The 24954-nt window shown below is 42.2% G+C and overlaps 1 protein-coding gene across 1 annotated transcript in view; it reads right to left on the minus strand.

The window, feature by feature from the left end:
* DTNBP1 (dystrobrevin binding protein 1) overlaps nucleotides 1–24954 on the minus strand; it is a 95078-nt gene that overhangs the window by 40740 nt on the left and 29384 nt on the right. Inside the window, exons 6-7 of the mRNA XM_070457082.1 lie at nucleotides 20973–21105; nucleotides 6435–6457 (exon numbers count right to left, since the gene is read on the minus strand). Coding sequence (XP_070313183.1) covers nucleotides 6435–6457; nucleotides 20973–21105 — 156 coding nt within the window. The remainder of the gene's footprint in view (nucleotides 1–6434; nucleotides 6458–20972; nucleotides 21106–24954) is intronic.

A 24954-nucleotide genomic window follows, 5' to 3' on the forward strand; every position in this document is an offset into this window, starting at 1 on the left:
AGAAGGGTGAAGGGCAGCCACAACCCCAGACGGCTGACACGGATGTAACCAGGACGACTGCTGCAGAGAACCGCGTGGCAGTTTCTTGAAAAGCGAAGTATAACCTTATCACAGGGCTTCTCTGATGGGTCTGACAGTGAAGAATCTGCTTGCAATGCAAGAGACCTGGGTTCCATCCTTGGATCGGGAAGATCCCCTGGAGAAGGGAATGGCAACCCACTCCAGTATTCTTGCCTGGAAAATCCTCATGGACAGAGGAGCCTGGAGGGCTACAGACCGTGGAGTGACAAAGAATCTGACACAAATGAGCAACTAACACACACAACTCAACCATATCATATGATCCAGAAATTCCAGTCTTAGTTATATACCCAAGAAAAATGAAAAGGTACATCTACACACAGACTTGCATATGAAAGTCTATAGCGGCATTATTCACAACAGCTCCAAACTGGAGACAATCCAAATGTCCATAAACCAGTGAATGGATAAACTAAATGCAATAAATTCATACAATGGGATATTAATTCAGCAATAAAAAAGAACTGTCTACTGATAGATGCTAAAACATGGATGAACTCCAAAAATTTAACATGACTGAAAGAATTCAGAAGCAAAAATACAACACATCGCATGACTGCATTCGTATGAAAGCTCCAGAAAAGGAAAGTCTATGGAGACAGACTGATTAATGACTGCCTGGGGCTGGGAATACAAAAGGGTGCCGAATGCAGAGAGGCAGAAAGGAATGGTTACGGGTGATGAAAATGTTCTAAAACTGTATTCTGATGATGGCTGCACAATTCTATAATTTACTAAAGATTACTGAATCATACACTTAAAAATGAATGAAATTTGTGATATGAAAGTCAAGTCTCAATAAAACATTATAAAAAGCATTTCTCTATCAGATATCAAAAAGTGCTGCACTTTTGCGGGGTTTCTGGGAACTGGCCTGCATTAATAAGCTGATTAACTATTATCATTAATCACCTGACGCTGTACCTCCTCCTCCCAAGCCAACAGGATCCACGGTGGTTCCCTCCCGAATCTGCTCTTCTGCCCGAATTACGCTTCCTGGTATAAGAAAAATCCACCCACACGTCCTAGCCAGAATGCTAGTCATCCTAGACTTCTCACAAGAATGATGAAATTCTTGATTCTTGAATCCGGGCCTTTCTCTCCATTCTACCACTGCCTTCATTCAAGTATACGTAGTAGTTTCTCAACTAACCCTTCTTGCTCTAGACCTGCTCTCTTCCAATCTGTCTTCAAGATGACCCCAGAAAACCTGCTCTATAATGCAGTCAAATGCTCTACCCCTGAGCTATACCCCCTGCTCTATAGTGCAGACTGCCTCCTGCTACCCTAAATTAAACCTTCTGGTTCTCCCATCCCTACCTCATCTCTCTCAGCTACAACAGTGACTGCTGAGCAGTCTTGCCATGAACAAAAGTGTTTAACATGCACCCCCAAATGTGTAATTTATATAACATATACATCAATACCTGTCCTAGTTTATTATAGAATATGCACAAAAATTGAATTATAAAAGGATGACATTAAAAAGGAAACAAACAGAGGTTCCAGTTTTCTTCTCCACCACTACTGACATGACTCTGCATGCTCATGGGGCTCTTTGGAGACCACTAGTCCAAAGGAAAAAGCCAAAGCTCCTCTGCGTGCCATACAAGCTGTGTGGCATGTGTGCCCTGCCCACATCTCAACTTCACCCCGCACTACTGTACCCACACACCAGATGCTTCAGCACTAACTAATTGTAGTCTCCTCATTGAACAAGAAGTTAAATTTTAACTTGTGCTCTTGAAATAAGATAAACGTCCCTGCATCTTTGCAGTAGTTCTTTCCTCTATCCTGGAATGTCCTTATTACCTTTTTCCGCCAGGTCAGCGTTCAAGTGCCTCTCTCTAAAAGACTGATTACTCCCACCACAGTGTGCTTATTTCTATTTTAGTATTTTTGTCATTGTATTCACATTATATATTTGCCTTTCTATCCTAGAAACTTTGCCACGGTGCTTTAGCCCCTTGAGGACAGAGGACAGTGGTACTACCCAACCTCGGCCTCCATTGCCTAAATATTGCCAAATGGCAGTGGAAGAGTTTTGCCTTACGTGTTAATCTAACTCTTGAATTGACCCAACACGTTCTACCCAAGTTCTCCATCTATCTATCACATCTAAATTCATGACCTGCTGCAGCTACTGAGCCACTGGTACGGATAATTCATATCTGAGTCATCCAAATAAGTGTGACTCCTAATGGTCTCAGAATTCCCCAATTCAGACGACATTGTCATTTGATGCCTTCTTTTTCACTCAAATTTAGCTGTGATCATCACTGGGAACTACTCTATCTCAACAATGTCAAACTTAAATTCCTTCTTTGACCACAAGAAGTGTGGTCAACCACACCCTCAACCACCCAGGTGTTTTCCATCTTTAAGGGGAACACCAACCCCAGTACCTCGTATCTTTCTTATTTTACTGGTCTCTTCAGGCCTCTCCTTTCTGGCCTGAATTCCCTGAATTCATCATTTTAATCATGATCTCATTAGCACCCAAGATTACCATGCTCTGCTGACCCATTGTATATGTTCTTTAATTCCCAGCTTTGTGTTAACCAAGGCATTATTTGTTCCGGTTTATATTTCTACTTCTGAGCCTAGCCTTGCAAGTTCAGATAATCTTTCCTTACACAGATTCTTTTTCCCCTATGACCTGCCATCTTTTCCTTCTCTAAAGTCTCAGAAAAGAGATGTCCCTGGATCCTCTCCAAGGATAACCTATCCGGGTATTTTTTCTCCATCTTCTCTTGATCTTAATCAACTCCTTAACATCTTCAACTTCACCTTCTTGCCTGACCTTGATCCTGATTCTATCTCAAGTGACCTTTTCATTTCTTTCCTAAATGTCTCACATGCTTCTGATTTACAATCTGGAGTCTCCCTTTACAGGTAGTTCTGTCAGGTCACACTTATCTATTCACTGTCAAATCTGATGGGATTTCCCCATTCTGCTCAACCTTTCTGATTACTTCTAGCACTGATGACCACCTCTCCTTTAAGCCTTCTCCTCTCTGGACCTTCCTGTCACAGAGCTGTCTTGGACTTTCTCCAGTTTTGATGAGCGCTCTGGCCCCGTATCCTTCCTTGGCTCTGCTTCCCAGAACAAAGCCTTAAGTGGGATCACACTCCCTCAGGCTGGTTGTAGCCGCCTCTCCCCATATTCTCTGGTGACCAACTCAGTGTGACAGTGATAACCGGTAAATCCTGGCATGTTTTCACACTGTCAGCCAGTCACATTTCTGACATGGTTGGGTAATGCTATAGTAAAGAGGAGATTACAGTAGATGCCCTCTTATATAACACAACTGGATCCCATGCTGCTCATTTAATTTTTAATAAAGCAGTTAACATAGGAAATCATTAAAAAACACATATACAAGGGCTTCCCTGGTAGGCCAGGGGACATCGGTTCGGTCCCTGGTCTGGGAAAACCCTCCAGGCTGTGGGGCAACTGCTGAGCCCAAGCATCCTAGAGCCCGAGCTCTGCAACCAGAGAAACCACCGCGATGAGAAGCCTGCACAGCACGCCTGGAGGGCAGCCTCGCTGCAGCTGCAGAGAGCCTGGGCACGGAAGTGACGACCCAGAGTAGCCAAAATAAACGTTTTTTAAAAACACATATACAGACACTTTAACTTAAAATCTAACCATACTTTTTTCCTGAGTTCTTTGAGTATAAGTCCACTGATTGAAAAAAATCCTTGTATAAGCCAGCTATTCAGCACTGGATAAAATTTCCAGCCTATTTTTAAAAGCAGAACAGGAATTTAAGATGTGAGAAACAATTTGTGTATAACTCTTTCAGAATTTTTATTATTTTCCCCCAAGTCTTTTCTAATTTTGAATTAAACATTTTACAGTAATTTTTTAAAAAGCTATTTACCTATATTAGGTCTTCCAAAGCATTCAACTTAATTTTCTTAAAAACAGTTCTCCTTAAAACTGAGATTTTATCATTTTATCTGGTATTTAATTAAACTGCATATTAAATGTTGATATTTAATTAAACTGCATATTAAATCCTGGAGAGGGTGTGGAGAAAAGATCCCCACTGTTGGTGAGAGTGTAAATTGGTACAACCACTATGGAAAATATAGTATGAAGATTCCTTAAAAAAAAAACAAAAAAAAACCATATGATCCAGCAATCCCATTCCTGGGCATATATCTGGAGAAAACTAATCTAAAAAGATACATGCACCCCAATTTATTTACTCTACATGTAGTTACAATAATGGGGTTCCTTCTCACTGAAAATAAAATAATTGAGACTTTTAAGATCTTACCCTCTTTATATTGTATAATATTCAAGTGGCTACCACTAAAGAGTTTAAAGAAATGCAATATTTGGGAGAGAAAACCTTCCTGTTGCCAATATTAAAAAAAACAACAACAAATAATGAACTGTTTCAATAATACTATAGAGATTTGCTAGATATTTCTCAAGTGCAAGGTTAAGATGAACTCATTAATCTCAATGGAGTACAGAAGGAAGAGTCCAGAACTCAATGGATCACACTGATCTGTGTTACTAATCTTGAGGGTTACTAATTTTGCCCTGAAAAGTTAGTTCTTACCTAACTTAGCAAAAAGCTTCTAAATATATCTACAACTTGAATAAAACAATTGGAGGAAGTAATACTTTTTTGTTTTCCTGAAATGTATAAAGGAAAAACAAAGGCAAAAGCAATGTTCAAAAAATAACAAATTATTATATCTTTGAATGAATTCTCTTCTCCAGTAATGTCTTGGAAGAACAACTATATTTTATTATTACAAGCTACACACGCTTTTGAAGTATTAGCAAAACACTCAAGAGGAAATAATTTTTAATGAATATCAGTTCTTTAAAAAACTAGATATGATACAATAATCCATTCAGGGTTTGTTGTAATTGAGAGCTTTAATTGGCCTGTGGGGTAGATTGGATGTGCTGTTAAATGTTGTGCATAATTAGGAGTATATGTAAAAACAAGGTATTTCAGCATAAATTGAATTATTCTGTCAGGTAATACATAACACTGTCTATCCGCCTGCAAACTGCTGGTCTCCTGTTTTTCTGGAATATTGTCATACAAAAAGAAAAAAAAAAAAGCCTCAGTACTGAGATGAAAGCAAAGTTGACATTTTGCATAATCTGGGTCTCTGCCTTGTCTTTTAATATTAACTTGATTTTTTTCTTCCCCCAACACAGTATAAGACAACACTAGTAGACTAAAAGGAGGAGAGGGAAAATAACACTTTATAGGGATTTCAAATCTTCTTTTAAACCAGTGATGAAAAATAAGGTACATGAGTTGTTCACAAATTGATTAAGAATAATGATAACCATGATAATACATCAGATCATGATCATTTAACATGGCCCTCAACAAACTGGTGAACTAAATCATTCACTATAACTGCAGCCAAACAGAAACCCAGCCAAATCAAATCAGTTTAATAACAGATGTAGCAGGAATAAGCCTTTATACCTTTTATCTCAAGTATTAGTTGTTTTCTCTAAAACATCCAAACAGATCACACAGATAAACAATTCAACTGTAAATAATGTTCTGGAAAATCTTTACCAAAAAGTCAATACTAGTTTACAAATGAAACATAATAAACAATAATTCAGAGTCTTCTCAGTTACTGAAATTCTCTGAGAACAGAAATTTCACTACTCAACCTCTAAAGCGTAATTGAAAAGTGGCAAGCTGGAAGGGCTTTGAGCTTCTGAAAGTCTGTGGTTTTCCCTATTTTTCATGAGTGTTTCCAAGAGTCAGCACGACCAAGAATTATTTCTCATGCTCGCTTGCAAAAGTTCCCTAAAATTAAAAAGCAATGCTAAGCACTTTTAGTATCTCAGAATATAGCTCAGCAAAGCTTACGATTTTACAGATAAGCTTGAAAAAGGTAAAGAAACTTATCCAAATTTACAAGATGGTGGCTGAGCAGGACCAGTAATGAAAACCTCACAGGCGGTTCAGGCGACTCTGGGTTGCCTGCAGGGCCACCTCTCTTTATCACCATCACCTCTCCACGCGGCCCAGACTCTCTCTACACAACGGAAATCAGAATCTTCTCCAACTATGATTCTCAACAACCTCTAAGTCAGCATTATGTCATCCTAACATACTATTTATGATGCCACTAGCAGAAACTCTCACTTGGTACATGTGTTACAGCTGAAAAAGAATACCAAAACCACCGTGATTAAATAAATTGACAAAAACAGTATTAAGCAAACTTGCATTTTCTGATGTAAACTGTCTGATTTAAAGAAAAAGGAATGCATTCATTATCATCATCAAGAGAAACAATTAACTCTCATCTACTTTAAAGTGAAGAATTAAACACAAAATTACCTTTGAAGGTTTCAAGTTCCTTCCTGTAGAAAAAACAAAGAAAACACACATTTATTAATTTACTCCCAACGGAAACTGCTCTTAGATTACAATAAAATATTAAGTGCTTTAATTGCTGAGAGTGGTATTTCTGGATGCTCACATAGAAACAATTACTCTTTGAAATTACCAATACAGTTAGCCTAAAGCTACTATTCTCAGTTTTTCTGCTATTACTCTTCTAATGGTTTAAAAAGTTCTACCAAAATTTAAACTATCAAAACACTTAAACAAAAAAACATAAATCATTTTAATGCCAGCCATGAACCATCTAATATATTTAAGAACTAGTTTATAAAAGCAACTTACTTTTCCCTTCATGGATAAATAATAATCGATTTTTAAAAAATCTTTAATTAAAAATCATTCAAAAGAGGAGCAGTTATTTCCCTTTCTAAATGAAAGGGGAAATCATATATCAAAGGGTTGAAGTCCACAGACCATCCTGTCACAAAAGGGCCAAGCCTCCGGGAAACCCTCTGGTGTATAATTTCGTGTCAGTTAGGAATGCTCAAACACAAAATCTCCTGGGGAAACGTACAGCCAGGGAAGACAGATGAACAGTTGCAAAACATTTTTGACAAAGAAGTCAAAAGCAAGTTTTTTTCAGGTTTTCCTTAATAATTTTATGATTATATTTTTCTCACTACCAGTACTAATTAAAAGTAATTTTGAGAAGGCAAATTTATTTGTAAAGGCTTATCCCACTTAAAATATGAGATGTTTGTCTTTTATTTGCATGAGGGGTTTAACTAAAAATCTAGAGCTATTCTGGATTCTCAAATCAGAATTCCTCATTGCTAATTACAACACCGCTCATGTTCCAAAACAGTTGACTACCATGAACAGCTGGCCGGGAGGACTGGCAAGCTGCCCATTGAAAAGCCAGTGTTCTTGAAACAGCCAAGTGGAGGTTCTTAAATCACATGGTCATATCACTCCTTTTCTTTTTTTCTAAAAATACTAACTCATGATAACATTACTCCAGCACCAGAGTTCATTAACTAAGGAATAAAAAAGTTACTTTCAATCCTATCTTAAAAAAGGGTGCAATCATTTCCCTTTGGCCAATAGCCCAGATTCATTCTTAAAAGATTAGGTAGAAAGTTAACCTGCCTGAAACCTATTTTACATTCCAGTAATGGGGTGAACATGCCTGGAGAAGAAGTGGCAACCCACTCCAGTATTCTTGCCTGGGAAACCTCACGGACAGAGGAGTTTGGCGGGCTACGGTCTATGGGGTCGCAAAAGAGTCAAACATGACTTAGCGACTGAATAACAAATGGGATGAAAGCTGAAAAGGCCTAAGAGAAAGGCAGCATGTGCCGAAGACAGCATCCTGAGGGGGAACCTTGCACGTATTCCTCCAGATGCCCTCATGTGAGCAATCCCCCGTGGCCACCGAGGGTGAACAGGATGACAGAACACTTGGTTCAGTATTCTTTTTTTTTCTTTTTTTTTTAATATTTGTTCGCCTGTGCCCGTCTTAGTTGCAGCATGGGAACTCTTAGATGCAGCCTGCGGAATCTAGTTTCCTGACCTGGGATCGAACCTGGGCTCCCTGCATTAGGAATGCCGAGTCTTAGCCACTGGACCACCAGGGAAGTCCCTCAGTTTCAGTATTCTAATCAATAATTCTCTTTTCTCTGATTACAGTCTTCAGAGAGCCTCTGTTTTCCTTCTTGTGGAACACAAAGCAGTGAAATTTCAAAAAGGCACGTCCTGTTTTAAAAAAAGGTGAAACTGGGAGGAATGATTTCACAGACACTGCTCTTCCCTTACTGCTACCCCAAAAGACAACCATGGAGCCAAGAATCCAGGGTCTGCGTTAGTAATGAGTCAGTGAAGAGAAAGTCGCTTAGGCGTGTCCGACTCTTTGCGACCCCACGGACTATACAGTCCACGGAATTCTCCAGGCCAGAATACTGGAGTGGGTAGCCTTTCCCTTCGCCAGGGGATCTTCGCAACCCAGGGATCGAACCCAAGTCTCCCGCATCACAGGCGGACTCTTTAACAGCTGAGCCACAAGGGAAGTAATGAGTCATTGCCCGATTAAGAGCTTTCATTGGAGTTACTGTGCCCACCTTCCAACCTGCTGGCTGCCTCATCAAAACAATGGGAAGTTGCTCCTAGGAAAGAGTAAAGGTGAGCAGGGTGCCTCTTTCTAGGCCCTTATTTACAGAATATCCTGACCCGTGGCAATTCAAGAAACTTCCAAGAGACTTTCTTTCAGGAAGTCAATCAGTCCTGTACCCAGTGCCTTAATCAAGAAGACGGTGGAGGTTGGGGTGGTACAGATGACTGTGGTTTAAGGTAAAGATCACTATGACAGAAGATAGCACTGAAAGCCTTGAAGTGTCCTAATTTTCAGTGTGGACACTGCCAGAGGCAACAGCATCCCGGAATACAGAAGGCATAAGAGAAGGGAGGGACCAGCGGTCAGGGTCAGGGTCAAAGTGAAGGCGTGGACGCTGAATGGTGCAGGTCATCTTCAGGAAAGAGCAAGCCCGTTAGGACAGCAGGCTGACTGAACAGATAGTGGGAGATGAGGTTGAAGAGGCAAAGGCTTCTGAGTGCCAGGCTAAAAGGATCTGCTTTTATTTTTAGCAGGAGAATATCCCGAGCAAAGCCATGCTGCAGGAAGAATGTTCTAGTTGGGACGGATAGATGCACTGACAGAGGGGAGAACGAAGCAGGGCGCATGTAAGAAACTATTAGAGGGGTCTGAAGAAGAGCGAATTAGTGCCTGGAGAGATAAGTGCAGTGGCAGCAGCAACCAAGCACGGTCAGTCGCCCAGCCACATTCAGCCCTTTCCCGACCCACTGAACGTGGCCCCCCAGGCTCCTCTGTCCCTGGGATTCTCCACGCAAGAATACCAGAGTGGGCTGCCATTTCCTCCTCCAGGGGCAATGAAGGGAGGCGGTCCAATCTGAAAGCTGGGGAGAAGAGTCAACAGACCATGGCAACTGACCCACGGGGAAAAGCATATAACCATGAGGGCTCTTGTCTGCATCACTGGAAGGAAGGCGAATTCATCAGCAGAAAACAGGAAGAGGAACAGATTTTGGAGGGCAGTGCGTGAGTTCCATTTGGAACGTAATGAAATAACCTGGGAGGCTGGAAACCTAAGGCTGGCGATGCTGAGCCATGACTCCCAACCCTTGCAACCCACTCAAGGACTTAGCTCCTCCACTTCCCGCTGTCCTGAACCCACTCCAGCTTGGCTTCCAGACCCCAGCTCTGCACAGCGAGACCACCTACAACCACCCCGCTGCCGAGGGCAATGTTCGCTCTCACTTTTCATCCGAATCCCTCAGCAGCAATGGACTCCCCTGGCGATTCCGTGAGGGCGTTTTCTCCCGTTTTCCTCCTCCTCTCCCAGTTCCTTTTGCTCCTTCTCCGCCCCTTTCAGACCACAAGACGCTGGAGCTCTGCCATCTTGGTCCCAGCCCCCTTCTTAACTTACTTGCTCTCACAGGGCAATTCACCCAGCTCCGTGGCCTTAAATACCATCCAGAGGCTCTTGATTTATACTTTCTGTCGTGATCTCTTCTTGGAGCTCTGCCTATCTGAGACCACTGCTCGGAAGTGAAGCAGGCGTCCCAGCAACACCTGCAAAAGAGCCTGTTCTTCCTACGGTCTCCCGCACCTCCACTCAGGCCACCATCGTGCTCCTCAAGCTTTGGCTGACCCATCTCCCTTCTGCGCCACATCCAATCCATCAGTAAAACCTGTTAACTCTATCTCAAAACATGTCCCGAATCCATCCATTTCTGTCCATCACCACTACTGTCATGATAGGATAAATATCACGCCTTGGATAAATACTCATTTTCTTATACTGAATGTAACCTCTGAATTTGATCATTCATTCAACAAAAAAAATGTATTGAGCCTTAGACACTAGCAATAATGTTAGGAATAGCAGTAGGAATAATGCTAGGGTTGAGTTATATACGCTCCACAACCTCAAGGAAATTCAGTGAGGGATACAGAAGTGAAGCGACAGTCAGAAGTTGGCGTCATAGATTAGCGCTCTGCTGACGCCAGCCACGCTGAGGAGTCTCCAGGAAAACAGAAGAGAGGTGACTCACACCGTGGGCCAACAGGAAAGGCTTCCTGGAGAGGCCAGGACTGAACTGAGTCTCGAGGGAAAGTGTAAGTGAAGAGGACAGGTAACACTGATTGAGAACGCCGCGTACACTTTCCTCTTGGCCATTAATGTCGCCCTCTCAGCTCACCAGGTGAAAAGGCACAGGTGAGCAGGAGTTTTACGTGTGGTCACTCTCCAAACTCTACCAGAAATGGTTAATGGTAATAATCAAGGTAAAACAGTATCCAAGTTCGTCTTTTCCATGAAGACATCCATCACATCCACATGGCTATCGCCTCTTATCTCACCTCCTTCAGGACTCAGGTCCATCAGTGCTATAACACCTGGTACACTGCCTGGTAATGCCATGATTTCCATACAGGTGTCATCCCAATGGGGCTTCCCAGGTGGCACTAGTGGTAAAGAACCCACTTGCCAATGCAGGAGACATAAGAGATGTGGGTTCCATCCCTGGGTCAGGAAGATCCCCTGGAGGAGGGCATGGCGACTGACTCCAGTATTCTTGCCTGGAGAGTCCCATGGACAGAGGAGCCTGGCAAGGTTATAAACCATAGGGTCGCAGAGAGTCAGACACAACTGAAGTGACTTAGCACACACGTCATCTCTACAATCACACTGCCAAGATCCTGAAGTGCAAAGATGATGTGTCATCTGCCCTGATCACACGTGTGCACAGAGTCACACACAACACACACTCAGCAAGTCAGGTTACCAAGAACTCTGGCTGCAGAAGGACTAAACACACCTGCTTCTTAAAAGAAGCCCTTGTTCTAACTAGGAAGGATTTTATTCTTTATTTTAAAAAAAAAGCTTGGTCACGTAGTATCTCATCTGATATGATAACAACTTGCTTGACTCTTGCAATTTCAAAACTCTGAGTCTCTTCATTTCCAAATTTTAATAATATTTTCAGAAGATCAATTAAGTAGGAAGAATTGAAATGCCTCCCTTTAGGTTTTTACTATATTTTAAATTTTCCTCAGTTCAGCAAATGCTATCACAAAATTTAGCACAACAAACCTTGAAACTAAAACACTCAACAAATAACACTAGACTCAAAATCTAATAATATTTCCAAAGGGTGAAGCTGCTATTTCATCATTTTCTCCACAGGGGTTGAGTTATGAGGGCAGAATAAAAACAAAAAAAGCATCACATTAACAAATAGATCCAAGGAATGTTGCAAGAAGAATATTAAATCTGTGCATGTATAGAAGTCAACTAAATCAGACCAACAGAAACAAACTTAAAAAGACTGGAGCCCTGGATAAACGTCTCCATAAACACAATCATCTCAGAGATGAAAGGATACTTTCTTTAAACACTAAACTGCTTCCCCAGGACAAACCCATGATAAAAATCTAACACAATGATTCTAGATGGCAAAATACCACATTAAAAATGTAAGGTAGACCAACTCTAACATTTTTTTTTCACATTTGAAAATATTTAGGGGCATTTTTTTTGTATTGACCAGCAATACTTTTTGTATTGAACACAGTAGAAGGGTGTCCCTTTGTTATGACTGATGGATAGGAAAGATCTTACAAGATCTCTCTCATGAAAGACCAGCTACTATTCACTCTTATCTAATCTTTTGTAATCTTTTAAGCATTCTGCAGTTCTGAAGATGTGTACCCTTACTGGCTTGGTGAGTTTGTGGCTGAGAGGGTAGAAGTTGGATAAAGTTCTTGGGCTTCCCTTGTGGTTCAGATGGTAAAGAATCTGCCCATAATGCAGGAGACCTGGGTTCAATCCCTGGGTTGGGAAGATCCCCTGGAGAAGGGAAAGGCTACCTACTCCAGTATTCTGGCCTGGAGAATTCCATGGACTCTATAGTCCATGGGGTCGCAAAGAGTCAGACACAACAGAGAGACTTTCACTCTCAGGGACGAGAAGAACTGGCCCACCTACTTGAGGTAATTTTCTCAAAACTCTTAGAAGCCCTGTTGTCATTTGCTCCTGACACAGATCCTGCAGAGGGGGTATGTTACAGAATAAGACATCTTTATTACACAGAATGAGAGGAAGCAATAGCTAATAACAAAACCCAAGAGAATAACAGAACTACAGCATCCACAATGGCAGGAGAGAAGAAAACTTAGGGTGCAAGTATTAGAGACAGCTTCAAGAGGCCAGGTAAATAAGGACTGATCTGTCAACAGGCTTAAGTTACCCAAAGAGTTAATAATAAAAATACAGGTTAAATATTTAAAGTGCATCATGGATTTAGTCTCCATTGATGTCTTAATACAACACAACCTGTAGACCATCTTTCTCTGGCAAACTCAGTTGAACTTTGGTGTGTCATGCATCTTGTCCATTCATAAGCAACCTGTTAGAATGATCTACCTTGTTGACTACTAGCTATTTTTGTATTTCTAAACATTCTCGCTTGGACACAGTTAATTTATTTGCAAACAGCGTGATCTCTTTGATGCTTGCTTCTATGATTAGTTAAGCAAGACTGGAATGGGGCTCAGGCAAGGGCTAACTGTTGAGGGAAGCTTTCCCGAGGAATTTCCCCAGGATTCTCAGTCTCTGGCTGATGGGCACTGCTAACTAATCCTCCTCCTCCTCCCTGGGTCGTTTGCTCACGTGAATGACCGGTCCCCTGCTGAACTTCCTCTGCAGACTCTCGGTATTCCTGCTTTCTGGTTCTGTGCCCTGTAAACTCCAGCTATCTTGGGTTTCCAGACACTTAGCTCCACTCTTCAACTCAGAGTCTGCCAGACTCTACCTGGGTTTCCTTCCTGCATGCAGCCTGGAAACTCTCCAGGCAGAATGCTGGGGCCGCCACAGGGCTTGTCTCCTACTGATCAAGGATCACTTCTCCTCTCTACCCAATGTACAGTGTCCTAACGAGTGTTATTTCATTTATTGTGTCTGGTTTCTGGCTGGATCGGGGGAAAGTCAGTCTGGTTCCATGTTCCTCCACCTGGGGAGGACCCTTCACATAAAAAGCACTGCCTGAGGGGACACTCTGCTCATCTATTTCCCATTCAGCATCCAAACCACCTCCACACAGAACCTAGGGGCTAGTTACTGCCTTCCTGCCCGTCTCCACCAGACCTCCTCTTCTGGTTCCAGAGTCACCTTCACCTTGGAGAATGCCACTGGTTTCTCCTGTCCTGTTCTCAGCAAAGCCAGGCCTGTGGCAAGTCTGCCCAGCACAATCCCCTCAACTCTCTGAAATGGAAGAACAGGCATACCTGTGACCATGACCTGTCCAGTGGACAGTCATTTCTTGAAGCTCAGGAGTTCGGTGGGTTATTCTCTAGAATGTAAGCTGGTCAAATACTACTAAAGACATGCCATAACATCTCAAATCTGTCATTCTTTGCTTTAAAGATTTTTCTAAACTTAAATTTAGTCTGCATAATTTCAGATGTGCAGATGACACCACTCTTATGGCAGAAAAGTAAAGAGGAACTAAAGAGCTTCTTTTCTAAACTTAGTCTGCATAACCTCATATATGCAGATGACACCACCCTTATGGCAGAAAAGTGAAAAGGAACTAAAGAGCCTCTTGATGAAAGTGAAAGAGGAAAGTGAAAAAGCTAGCTTAAAACTCAAATTCAAAAAACTAAGATCATGGCATCCAGTGCATCTATTTGCCATGGCAAATAGATGGGGAAACAATGGAAACAGTGACAGACTGTATTTTCTTGGGCTCCAAAATCTCTGCAGATGGTGACTGCAGCCATGAAATTAAAAGATGCTTGTTCCTTGGAAGACAAACCTATACAGTGTATTAAAGAGCAGAGACATTACTTTGCCGACAAAGGCCCAGCTAGTCAAAGCTATAGTTTTCCCAGTAATCAGGTATGAATGCAAGAGCTGGATCATAAAGAAGGCTGAGCGCTGAAAAACTGATGCATTTGAACTGTGGTGTTGAGAGTTCCCGGGACTGAGGAGACCAAACCAGTCAATCCTAAAGGAAATAAACCCTAAATATTCATTGAAAGGACTGATGCTGAAGCTTCCATTCTTTAGCCACCTGATGCAAAAAGCCAACTCATTAGAAAAAACCCTGATGCTGGGGAAGATTGAAAGCAGGAGGAGAAGGGGACGACAGAGGATGAGAAGGCTGGATGGCATCACCGACTCAATGAACATGAGTTTGAGCAAGCTCCGGGTGATGGTGAAGGACAGGAAAGCCTGGCGTGCTGCAGTCCATGGGGTTGCAGAGAGTCAGACAGGACTGAGGAACTGAACAACAACAGCAGAACTTAGTCTACAGTCCACATCAACAGCAGCACGAGCACAAAGAAGCACACAGTCCTCAGCATTAGCTGCAACACATAGAGCAAAAGGGACGATGACTTCCTCAGAACCTTCCTGGGCGCTAATCTTATCAACCGAAGCCATGCCCCCCACTCACAAGAGACAGTTTATAGAGGATGACAATTAAGTTTCAAAGCCTAAATGAATTAGTGAAAAATGCTTCTAGAGTTCAGTATGCCCCAAAGCAGATTTCAAGTCCAATGGAAGACTGTGTTAAAATTATGAGTCATTTATAATTAGGCTAACTTACTAAAATCACACTGTTCTTTAAGATGCAGCTATTTTCAGAGAAATTTTGATGGTATGCTACAACCTGAAGGGGAAAACAAAGGATCTAGAACTCTGGAACTAAAAAATATTTTAATTAGATCACTAGCTTATGTATGATTTTAATGTAATTATTATAAAAGAATCTCAATAATCATTCTAAGGAATATTATGGTGGTACTGAAAAGATGACAGACTCAGGGAGGTCTAAATTCTACATCTCCTTTTAGCTCCACTTCATTCTCCTAAACGTACCTGCTCCCCCTCTGCAGGGGAGGGCATCACACGCCATCCCCGTGTGTGTGCCTCCTTACTCAGGTCTCAGTTCTCACGTGTCCTCCAGGAAGGGCCCTCCCTTCCCACCACTCACATTACCCTGGGTTATTTTCTTCAATACAACTGTCTGAAATTATCCTTTTTAAAAACCATGTACACATTTACCATCTATTTCTCCCCACATCTGTGACTACAGATGCAAATGTTACTCGCTCAGTCGTGTCCGACTCTTTGCGACTCCATGGACTGTAACTCACTAGGCTCCTCTGTCCACAGAATTCTCCAGGCAAGAATACTGGAGTGGGTAGCCATTCTCTTCTTCGGGAGATCGAACCCAGGTCTCCTGCATTACAGGCAGATTCTTTACCATCTGAGCCACCTGGGAAGTCAAATGCAAGCTGACTTCCACCTCTCAAGTCCATTTCTCTCACTGCTAGCTTAGACAAACCCATGGAAATGGTCTTATGTTCTTTATTTTGGCTCAGATAGTCAATATTAATGCTTCTTATTTGATGAAAAATAAATTTCCTATTGGTTATGAAAACCTACACAGGCATCCAGCAGTTACACTTGTCATGGCTAACTTGGCTTCTGAACCACCTGACAACCCAACTACTGGTACAGTACTTGTCTCTGCCTACAGCCATGGTTTGTCCACTCTCTGATGTTTTACTACTGAATAGGGGGTGTCTATTCCTGCCCATAAAAGCAATCAGCCATTCTAATATCACTTTATATGCAGAAGAGTTATTACAAAAGCTATTTATGGGTATTTTCCCCCCACAACTATACAGTCGCTTACATGTCACTTTCATCAGGCAACCAGCTAAAGTAGAATGCCCTCCTTCCATGCAGAAACACTCAGGGCAATGCACGCTCGCGCTCAGTCGTGTCCAACTCTTTTGCGACCCCATGGACTGTAGCCCACCAGGCTCCTCTGTCCATGGAATTCTCTGACTCACAGAATACTGGAGTGGTAGCCATTTCCTTCTCCAGGGGATCTTCCCAGCCCAGGATTGAACCCACATTTCCTGCTGTGTCTCCTGCACTGCGGGCAGATTCTCTACCACCGAGCCACCAGGGAAGTCCACTTGGGGTAAACCACCTATACAAATGTTTCTCAGGGGTGGATGCACCCCCAGGAGTGTTCTAAAGCTCTTTCCTTCTGCCCACACTGAGAATCTGCCACATAACTATTGGGATGGGTCACATTCCTCCTTTCACAGGAGGCAGGAATTTATCCTCTGTGCTGGGAATGCTTATCAAATACATGATGAAATATCATATATCCACTCCCAACTACAGATGCACTAACACCTGGGGTGGATTCCGTTTGCTTCAACGCAACAATCAGAAACGGACCTGGCCTTAACCTTGGCCCCTAGGCTGTTACATGACTTCATGTACTAATAACTCAGTCCCTGTCCCAACTCCCACAGTTGCTGCCCGCCCAGTCCCAGTCCCTGATGGGAGTGGAATGAGACAGGGCACTATAGACATGATTAGTGCTGGAGGTGAAGGAGACATTATCTTTCAGTCCCCTGCTCTCTCCATCCTCATCAAGTTGTCTGACCCAGATTTTCTGGAAAGCTATGTAGTGGGCAAACACTGTAATACCCTCACATCATATAGCCAATCCTTATATTACATGTTATCTCCTCCAGAGCCAGAAAAGAAAATTCACTAGTTTAGTTTGTAGGGCTGCTTGTTAAAGAGGAAGGAGGTTTATTTCCAAGAGACTCTTCCCTTGTGGACCACATATGTTTAATTTGGTGTTTTGTAAATTTTTTTCAATGGTATACTATAGGATACCAACTCACAGAATTTTAATATATATTACACACAAACTGGTTCTGTAAGCAAGTAAGTTGTGAAGTGGTGAGTTGAACAAATTTCTTAGAACCTTTAATACACTGACACGTACTACGTGTAATACATTACTATGTGTACATGTACTACAAAGTTCCATGAGGCAAATACAGGGTAAAGTGTTTCTGAAACTTATTTGATCATGGACTCTTTTATCAGTGGCTATCTTCTCAGTCCTCTATTCCTATAAAATACATCAGGAAGTGCTGCAGCTAACAAAAAATTCTAAATTCAATTTTTATGTTTATCAAAATAGTACATGTATATTTCTTAAGTTGAAGAGTACCCTCAAGGATTTATGATGAAGCTGATTAGTGCCTCACTCAGTGCTCCCCATCTTTCTGTCCTTTTTTTAAACCACATCGGGCAGCATGCAAGGTCTTAGTTCCTAGACCAGGGATCAAACTCATGCCCCCTGCACTAGAAGAGCAGACTCTTAACCACTGGACCATAAGGGAAGTCCTTGTCCTGCTTCTTTGAAAGCAGCTACAGTCAGTCCTTCCAGTATTTATCTTCATTTTTTCTAAATAACATGTCAACACTGACATTTATTCATTTTTTTCCCATTTTAAATATTGCTTCCTGATTTCCTGCTGTCAAAGCTGAGGATTAGCTTCCTTAAACCCCTCCCATCCCTCCACACAAACACACTTCACTGCATCTTCCCAATAACCTATAATTCTGACTTGAATCCATATGCCACATTTAATTATCATCAGAATGTTTATGTGTATATATATATATATAAAATTATTATCTATAACTGAGCCATGAATTATATTATTTATTTTCTTGTAAAACTACATTTTCTTACTGTCAATAGTCACCTTATTTGCTTAGTTTTTTAGAAAACATTCCTATCACTAATATATAGTCAAACTCTCCATCAGAGCTTATAAAACCCAGCTCACATGCTCAAGCGCACCAGACAGTCTGCCCTGGAAAACACTGCTCCTGGAATCCTCTGGGGGCTCTTCCTGCTTCCATCTGGGCTGCTCTCCAGACCCTCTGAAGCTTCTTTCACCATCATCCTAGGAATTCTGTTTCTCTCCCGAACTGGACAGATCTGCTAAGAGCAACTCATCTCTTCCACGCTCCATCTTCCTTCTTACTGGTTTACTCCCTTGTTTGTAGAGCATATCCTCCAGCCACTTTCTGATAAAGTCTGCACATGAGCTAAACTGGAGCCCTTGTATGGCTGGAAGTTACTATTTCTTCACACTGGCTGAAAATTTGGCTAAGTAAATAAAGTGAAAGTCGCTCAGTCATATCCGACTCCTTGCGACCCCATGGACTATACAGTCCATGGAATTCTCCAGGCCAGAATACTGGAGTGGGTAGCCATTCCCTTCTCCAGAGGATCTTCCCAACCCAGGAATCAAACCCAGGTCTCCCCTCTTACAGGCGGATCGTTCACCTGCTGAGCCACAAGGGAAGCCCAAGAATACCGGAGTGGGTAGCCTATCCCTTCTCCAGCGGCTCTTCCTGACCCAGGAATTGAACCAGGTTAAGTAAATACACAGTAAAAATCATTTCCTACTTACAGGGTTGCTGCTGAGACGCTGCAGTCCTTAGGACCTTTACGAAGGTTTTCATGACTTTTTACCCTGACTGTGCACACTTCTGGCTCTCTCCCTCATCATGTCCTTGGGGGACCCTTTCCAATTCAGTCATAGCCTTCAGCTCTGAACAAGTTTCTTGTATTAATTCTTCAGTGAATGTCTCCTCTTTTTCTCTTCCCTTTCTTTCTGAAGCTCCTAGTATATAGGACTTAAAAATTAATGCTCTAATTTGCTAAACATTCTCAGCTTTTCTCAGTCTTTTTGTTCTCTCATGTAAAAATTTAACATTATCTTTTGTTCTTCTAAAACAACTTTATTTCTTAAATTATTTATTTTTGACTGCACTGGGTCTTCATGGCTGTGTGCAGGGTTTCTCTGGTTGCAGCAAGAAGGGGACTACTCTTCGTCTCAGTGTGTGGGCTTCTCTCGTTGGCTTCATGAGTTGTGACTCACCAGTTCTAGAGTGCAGGCTCAGGAGTCGTGGCATGGGCTTAGTTGCTCCATGGCATGTGGAATCTTCCTGTACCAGGGATTGAACCCATGTCCCCTGCATTTACAGGTGCGTTCTTATCCATTGTACTACCAGGGAAGTCCTAACATCATCTTTTAATGCTTCACTTAAAGCCTTCTACTTCTGCAATCACGTATTTGATGCCCAAGAGCTTTCTTGCTAACTATCCCTTCTCTAGAGCATCCTATTTGTGTCTCATAAATGCAAAATGGTCTCCTGTAATATACACCTGAGGTTATTAATTAGTTTTTGTTCTTAAGTTTTCTTCTGCTCCCATCATAGTGTCTCATTCCTCCGTGGGTCTTTAAAAATAATTACTAGTTTATTTTTAATTTATTTTGGCCCTGCTCATTTTGGAACCTTTCTTCAATTGGATATTACTCCTTAGCTATGCGTTCATACTTAAGAGTGAGGCACCACCAGGCTGATGAGAGCACTTACAGAGGTGCGGGGCTCGTCGTCAGGGGGCACAAGGATGCAGACCCAACTGTTTCATCAGAGGATGCCCCAGTCTCCATCCCTGCAGGTCCTTTCTCGCAGGCTGGTCAGTTTCTCAGATGACCTCTCCAATTCTCTGCCCAGGGGAGACAAGATTGACTGCCAGGGTTCTGGGAGTCACCAGAAAGAGGCCTAACAATGTAATCTTTTAAGAAGTCTTTCAAATGCTAGTCAATGAAAGTTTTACAACAGGATAGAGGAAAGTGAATGGCTTGCCCAAGAGCACAGAATCAGTAGCGGATGAAGCCAGGACTGGGGTCTTCTGACTCTATTGTGCCCTCTTTCTATGACACCACCCCAGATCTAAAATGATATTTCAGTTACGTGACACATGTTAAGACTTGTCCAGTACACTCTGGCTTTTACTTAAATTACAGATGAGGCTGTTCTCCAAACACTTACTTCTCATTTTGTAACATATAAACTATAATGTACTAATTATATATCTAATATATCTAAGTCACTAGGTGACAGTGAAGAAAAGAGCGACATATAAAATTTCATAGTTCCAAATCTTACTACCCACCTCCAGTTCTAGTTCGCCCAATGAAAACAGTCACCATGATAACTACTATGACAGGGCATTGCATCTGGTGATGACCGTCTCACTGAATCCTCACCACGACTCCAGGAGGTGGGGACATTGTCATCGTCACTGCAAGCTACACATGTTGAAGCTAAGAGATTAAATAACTTCCTGAAGGTCTCATAGACAGTATGTGACAAAGCTGAGCCACTTTCCACAGCCAGCACTCAGGTTCCTTTTCCTCCTGCTCTAAAGGAAAGACAAGGAAAGGAAGCAAAGGGAAAAAGCCACCCAGGATCTACTGCTTGGAGAACATGAGGTCAGGGGTTCTCCTCTCTTGGGAAGTTCTATCTGTTGCACTGTTCCCTCCACCGTTTATCCCATGCTCAGCTTTTCAGACCTCATCTCCATAAAACGGCAACAGATAGTGATACCAACAAAACAAAACATGTTTTGTATAGCTTATTAAAGAGTTTTACCTGAAATCCCTGTGTTTTATCACTCTAAACTTACGAAGAGTAGCATATAAAGTACTGTGGGAAACTTTGAGATTGCAAATGAATATCAGGGCCAATTTTCCAAACTCACCTCTTATTTTTCTTGTAATTTTCCAGTTGTTGGGACTGCATATGTTTGTATCTCTCTAATTCACACTGTCCACATAAATCCTCCAGATTCAGCAGGTGGTTTTCTACCTCCTCAAAACTAGCCTCTAAATGAGCTGAAAGTATACAAAGTCAAAAGAAGAAACAAACGTCAGAAATCAGAATCCTTGATCATGGAGAAAAGGAAGAGTGTCTAAAAGCTAAGTTTGAACTGTTGAGATTATTTTGCATTTATTTAAAATTTTCATTAACCCTTCTTGAAGCAAAATAAAATGTACCAACATTAAAATATATTTCAAGCTATCTTTTTTGAGTATATTTTTATATCTCGAACATTTTTAAGACACAACTTCCCAAAATACTTTATACTTCATTAACCAGGATAGGGAAACAGAGTATCTTGATTAATCTAATGTTGATATCCTAATGATCGCATATACCACATATGAATGATCAATTTTCAAACAATGAGAATATATCAAAATATAATTAACACAAATTACACCAAACATAATTTAATATTTGAGATTTCAAGTGACTTTAGCATTGTTTTGCCTTGAACATGACATATATAAATCTCCAAGGCACTGAACACACAGGAAGCATTGCTCACTGTCCACTGCTCTTTCAACCACTCTACATTGCCTCTAGGCCACAGAACTCAGCAGATGGAGATCCTCTCTGTCAAATCCTTCATTTAAAACAGTGAAGCCACAGCCTGCAGAAATCATTTCAGTGCCCTGTCCAAGGTCACCTAGCTAGTGATGAGTAGTCAGGGATCAAAACTGAGTCTCTCTTTCACACAACGATTTCCAGTTGATAGGTGCTTAAATAAACCAAGATTTCACGGCTGTAGGGGTGAGGACCGGTTGTTTTCTTAGACAACAGAAAAGTTTTAGAGGTCAAAGGTTTTAGACCTTAGACAGCACCATGGCCGTCTACCAGGCACTCACCACATGCCCCAGGCACTGGGACACAGAGATGAAAAAGAGAAACCGTGTGCTCAGAGAGCTCAAAGTGGAGGGGAGGCATGTTTCAGAGACACCACAGCATGACAGAGGGTGAGGGCCTGTGAAAAATCAAAGGAGAGGCATCTGACATAGACAGGTGAGCATGAGACTCGGCAAGAAAGAGTGTCATGGGGGTCGGGGCAGGGAAGGCAAGCCGGCTGTGCTGCTTCCCAGCCACAGTTTCACTCAAACAGCTAAGATTCAAGGGCACTGAGTCTAATCCTTCCCTTAGCCACTAGATTGCCATGTGACTTTCTAAGTAGTTTCTGTGACACCAACATAAGGAGCAAGTTTCGAATTCCATGGACAGAGGAGCCTGGTGGGCTACGGTCCATGGGATCGCAGAGAGTCGGACATGACCGAGCGACCAATACTTTCACTTTTTCTTTTCCGGAATTTCAACTTGCAGTTCTAGGTTTACTAAGATGAAAATTTTGCCCGTTTTAAATGAATGTTTGACCCACAGATATTAAATCCAGAAACATACACATTAAAAAAATTTTTTTTAGCCACATGGTATGGCACGTGGGACCTTAGTTCCCCAGTGAGAGTCACTCAGTCATGTCCGACTCTGCGACCCCATGGACTAAACAGTCCATGGGATTCTCCAGGCCAGGATACTGGAGTGGGGAGCCTTTCCCTTCTTCAGGGGATCTTCCCAACCCTGGGGGCGAAGCCAGGTCTCCTGCATTGCAGGTGGATTCTTTACGAGCTGAGCCACAAGGGAAGCCCTTAAACTTTGGTGGAAAGTGAAGCTCCCTCCGCCCGTTTCCCCAAACAAAGATCAAACCCGCACCCCCTGCATTGGAAGGCAGAGTCTTAATCACTGGACTATCAAGGAAGTCCCCACATTTTTTAATATCCTAAATTTTAACTCTACTAAATATCTGTGTTTTTGTACTTGGGAGGGTCTATGGCTTGGGCTTCCCTGGTAGCTCAGAGGATAAAGCATCTGCCTGCAATGCGGGAGACCCGGGTTCGATCCCTGGGTTGGGAAGATCCCCTGGAGAAGGAAATGGCAACCCACTCCAGTATTCTTGCCTGGAGAATCCCATGGACCGAGAAGCCTGGCAGGCTACAGTCCATGGGGTTGCAAAGAGTTGGACACGACTGAGCAACTTCACTTCATGGCTTAAAAAGACATGGATTTAGGAGGAAAAATTAAATTTTACTGAAAAGTTAAAATGTGGCAAGTAGTTTAGCACTCCTCTTCAAGAACATTTTAGGTAATGACTTTTATCATAATTGATTTTTCACTGTAGATCAGTTTAAGTCTGGAAAAGTCTGATAATGCAGTTCATAACAGTTTTGAATCTATCTTTAAGGGTCACATACAACAGCTATTACCTATAGCCTATGGAAAGCCTAACCTGAAACAATTAGCCAAAATCTAAGTTTTAATCAATGAAAAATTACATCTAAGATTTTCAGAAATGTCATCAGTAGTACCTGAGGAGTATATATATGGAAAGGAAAACAGGAAAAATGATGTTAATGTATTAGTTGCTGTACAGATTATTCTTTGTTATTATATTAAATGGCAAAACGAGTGGCAGCCTCAGCCCGGGAGCTCGTGCTACTGGCCCTGAAGAAGGAGTGTTCAGTTCACTCTATTAGAACTAGTTTGACAGGGTCTTACAAGATGATCATAGCTAACAGGATTATTTAAAGGATATTTCACTTTGATTAGTGATAAGAACTAGAATAATTACATTCAATACGGAATCCATTTAGCTCTAAGCTACTTGGTTCCTTTAGCATCACGCATGTTATCCTCAGCATACAGGGGGCTGGGTAACAGAGAGGCTTTGACGTCGTCCTGGTGCTGGACGGCAACCTGAGACTTAAAGTGCCCGGGAGAGTCTGGGGTCACATTATGGCTCCTGCCAAACTCCCTTTAGAAGTTTCAAAGGCTCCTGAGGACTTACAGTTTAACTCCCTACCCAAGCATTCAGGGACCTCTCACTCCCTGCCCAGAGACTACTTTTCCAGCCTCACCGCCACCCTCCTTCACGACCCCTTATCACTCCAAGGAGGGTCCCATGTGTGCCTGCCTGTCCTGAGGGGTCTTTGCTTCCCGCCCCAACCCCGTATCTCCCTGGCAGGTTCAGGCCAGAGCTCTCTCCCTCATCTGTGCTTCCACTGACCCATGAACCCTGCCAGGACTCACACACTGACAGCATGCCACTATCCTGTACTCTCACCTTTCTCAGCATTCTGTAAACATCTTAAGGGTAAAGCCTATATCTTTGCAACATCCGGTCCCATCACTTCATGGCAAGTAGATGTGGACAAAGTGGAAGCAGTGACAGATTTCATTTTCTTGGGCTCCAAAGTCACTGCAGACGGTGACTGCAGCCACGAAATTAAAAGATGCTTGCTCCTTGGAAGAAAAGCTATGACAAACCTAACAGTATATTAAAGCAGAGACATTACTTTGCCAAAAAAAGGTCCATCTAGCTAAGGCTATGGTCTTTCCAGTAGTCATGTACGGATGTGAGAGTTGGACTAGAAAGGCTGAGCACCGCAGGATTGATGCTTTTGAACTGAGGTGTTGGAGAAGACTCTTGATTGTCCCTTGGCTGCAGGGAGATCCAATCAGTCAACCCTAATGGAAATCAATACTGAATATTCACTGGAAGGACTGATGCTGAAGCTGAAGCTCCATACTTTGGTCACCTAATGCAAAGAGCCGACTCACTGGAAAAGACTCTGATGCTGGGAAAATTGTGGGCAGCAGGAGAACGGGGCAATAGAAGATGAGATGGTTGGATGGCAGCATCAACTCAATGGACAGGTGAAGGACAGGGAAGCCTGATGTCCTGCAGTCCATGGGGTCACAAAGAATCAGACACAAATTAGTGCCTGAACAACAAAACATCTGATCTGCTGAATTCAATTAAGAAGGATTTCTGGAGATACAATGATTCTGTCACTCTAAAACAAAAAATAATA

The sequence above is a fragment of the Odocoileus virginianus genome, chromosome 27, assembly GCF_023699985.2.
Source record: "Odocoileus virginianus isolate 20LAN1187 ecotype Illinois chromosome 27, Ovbor_1.2, whole genome shotgun sequence".
NCBI lineage: Eukaryota > Metazoa > Chordata > Mammalia > Artiodactyla > Cervidae > Odocoileus > Odocoileus virginianus.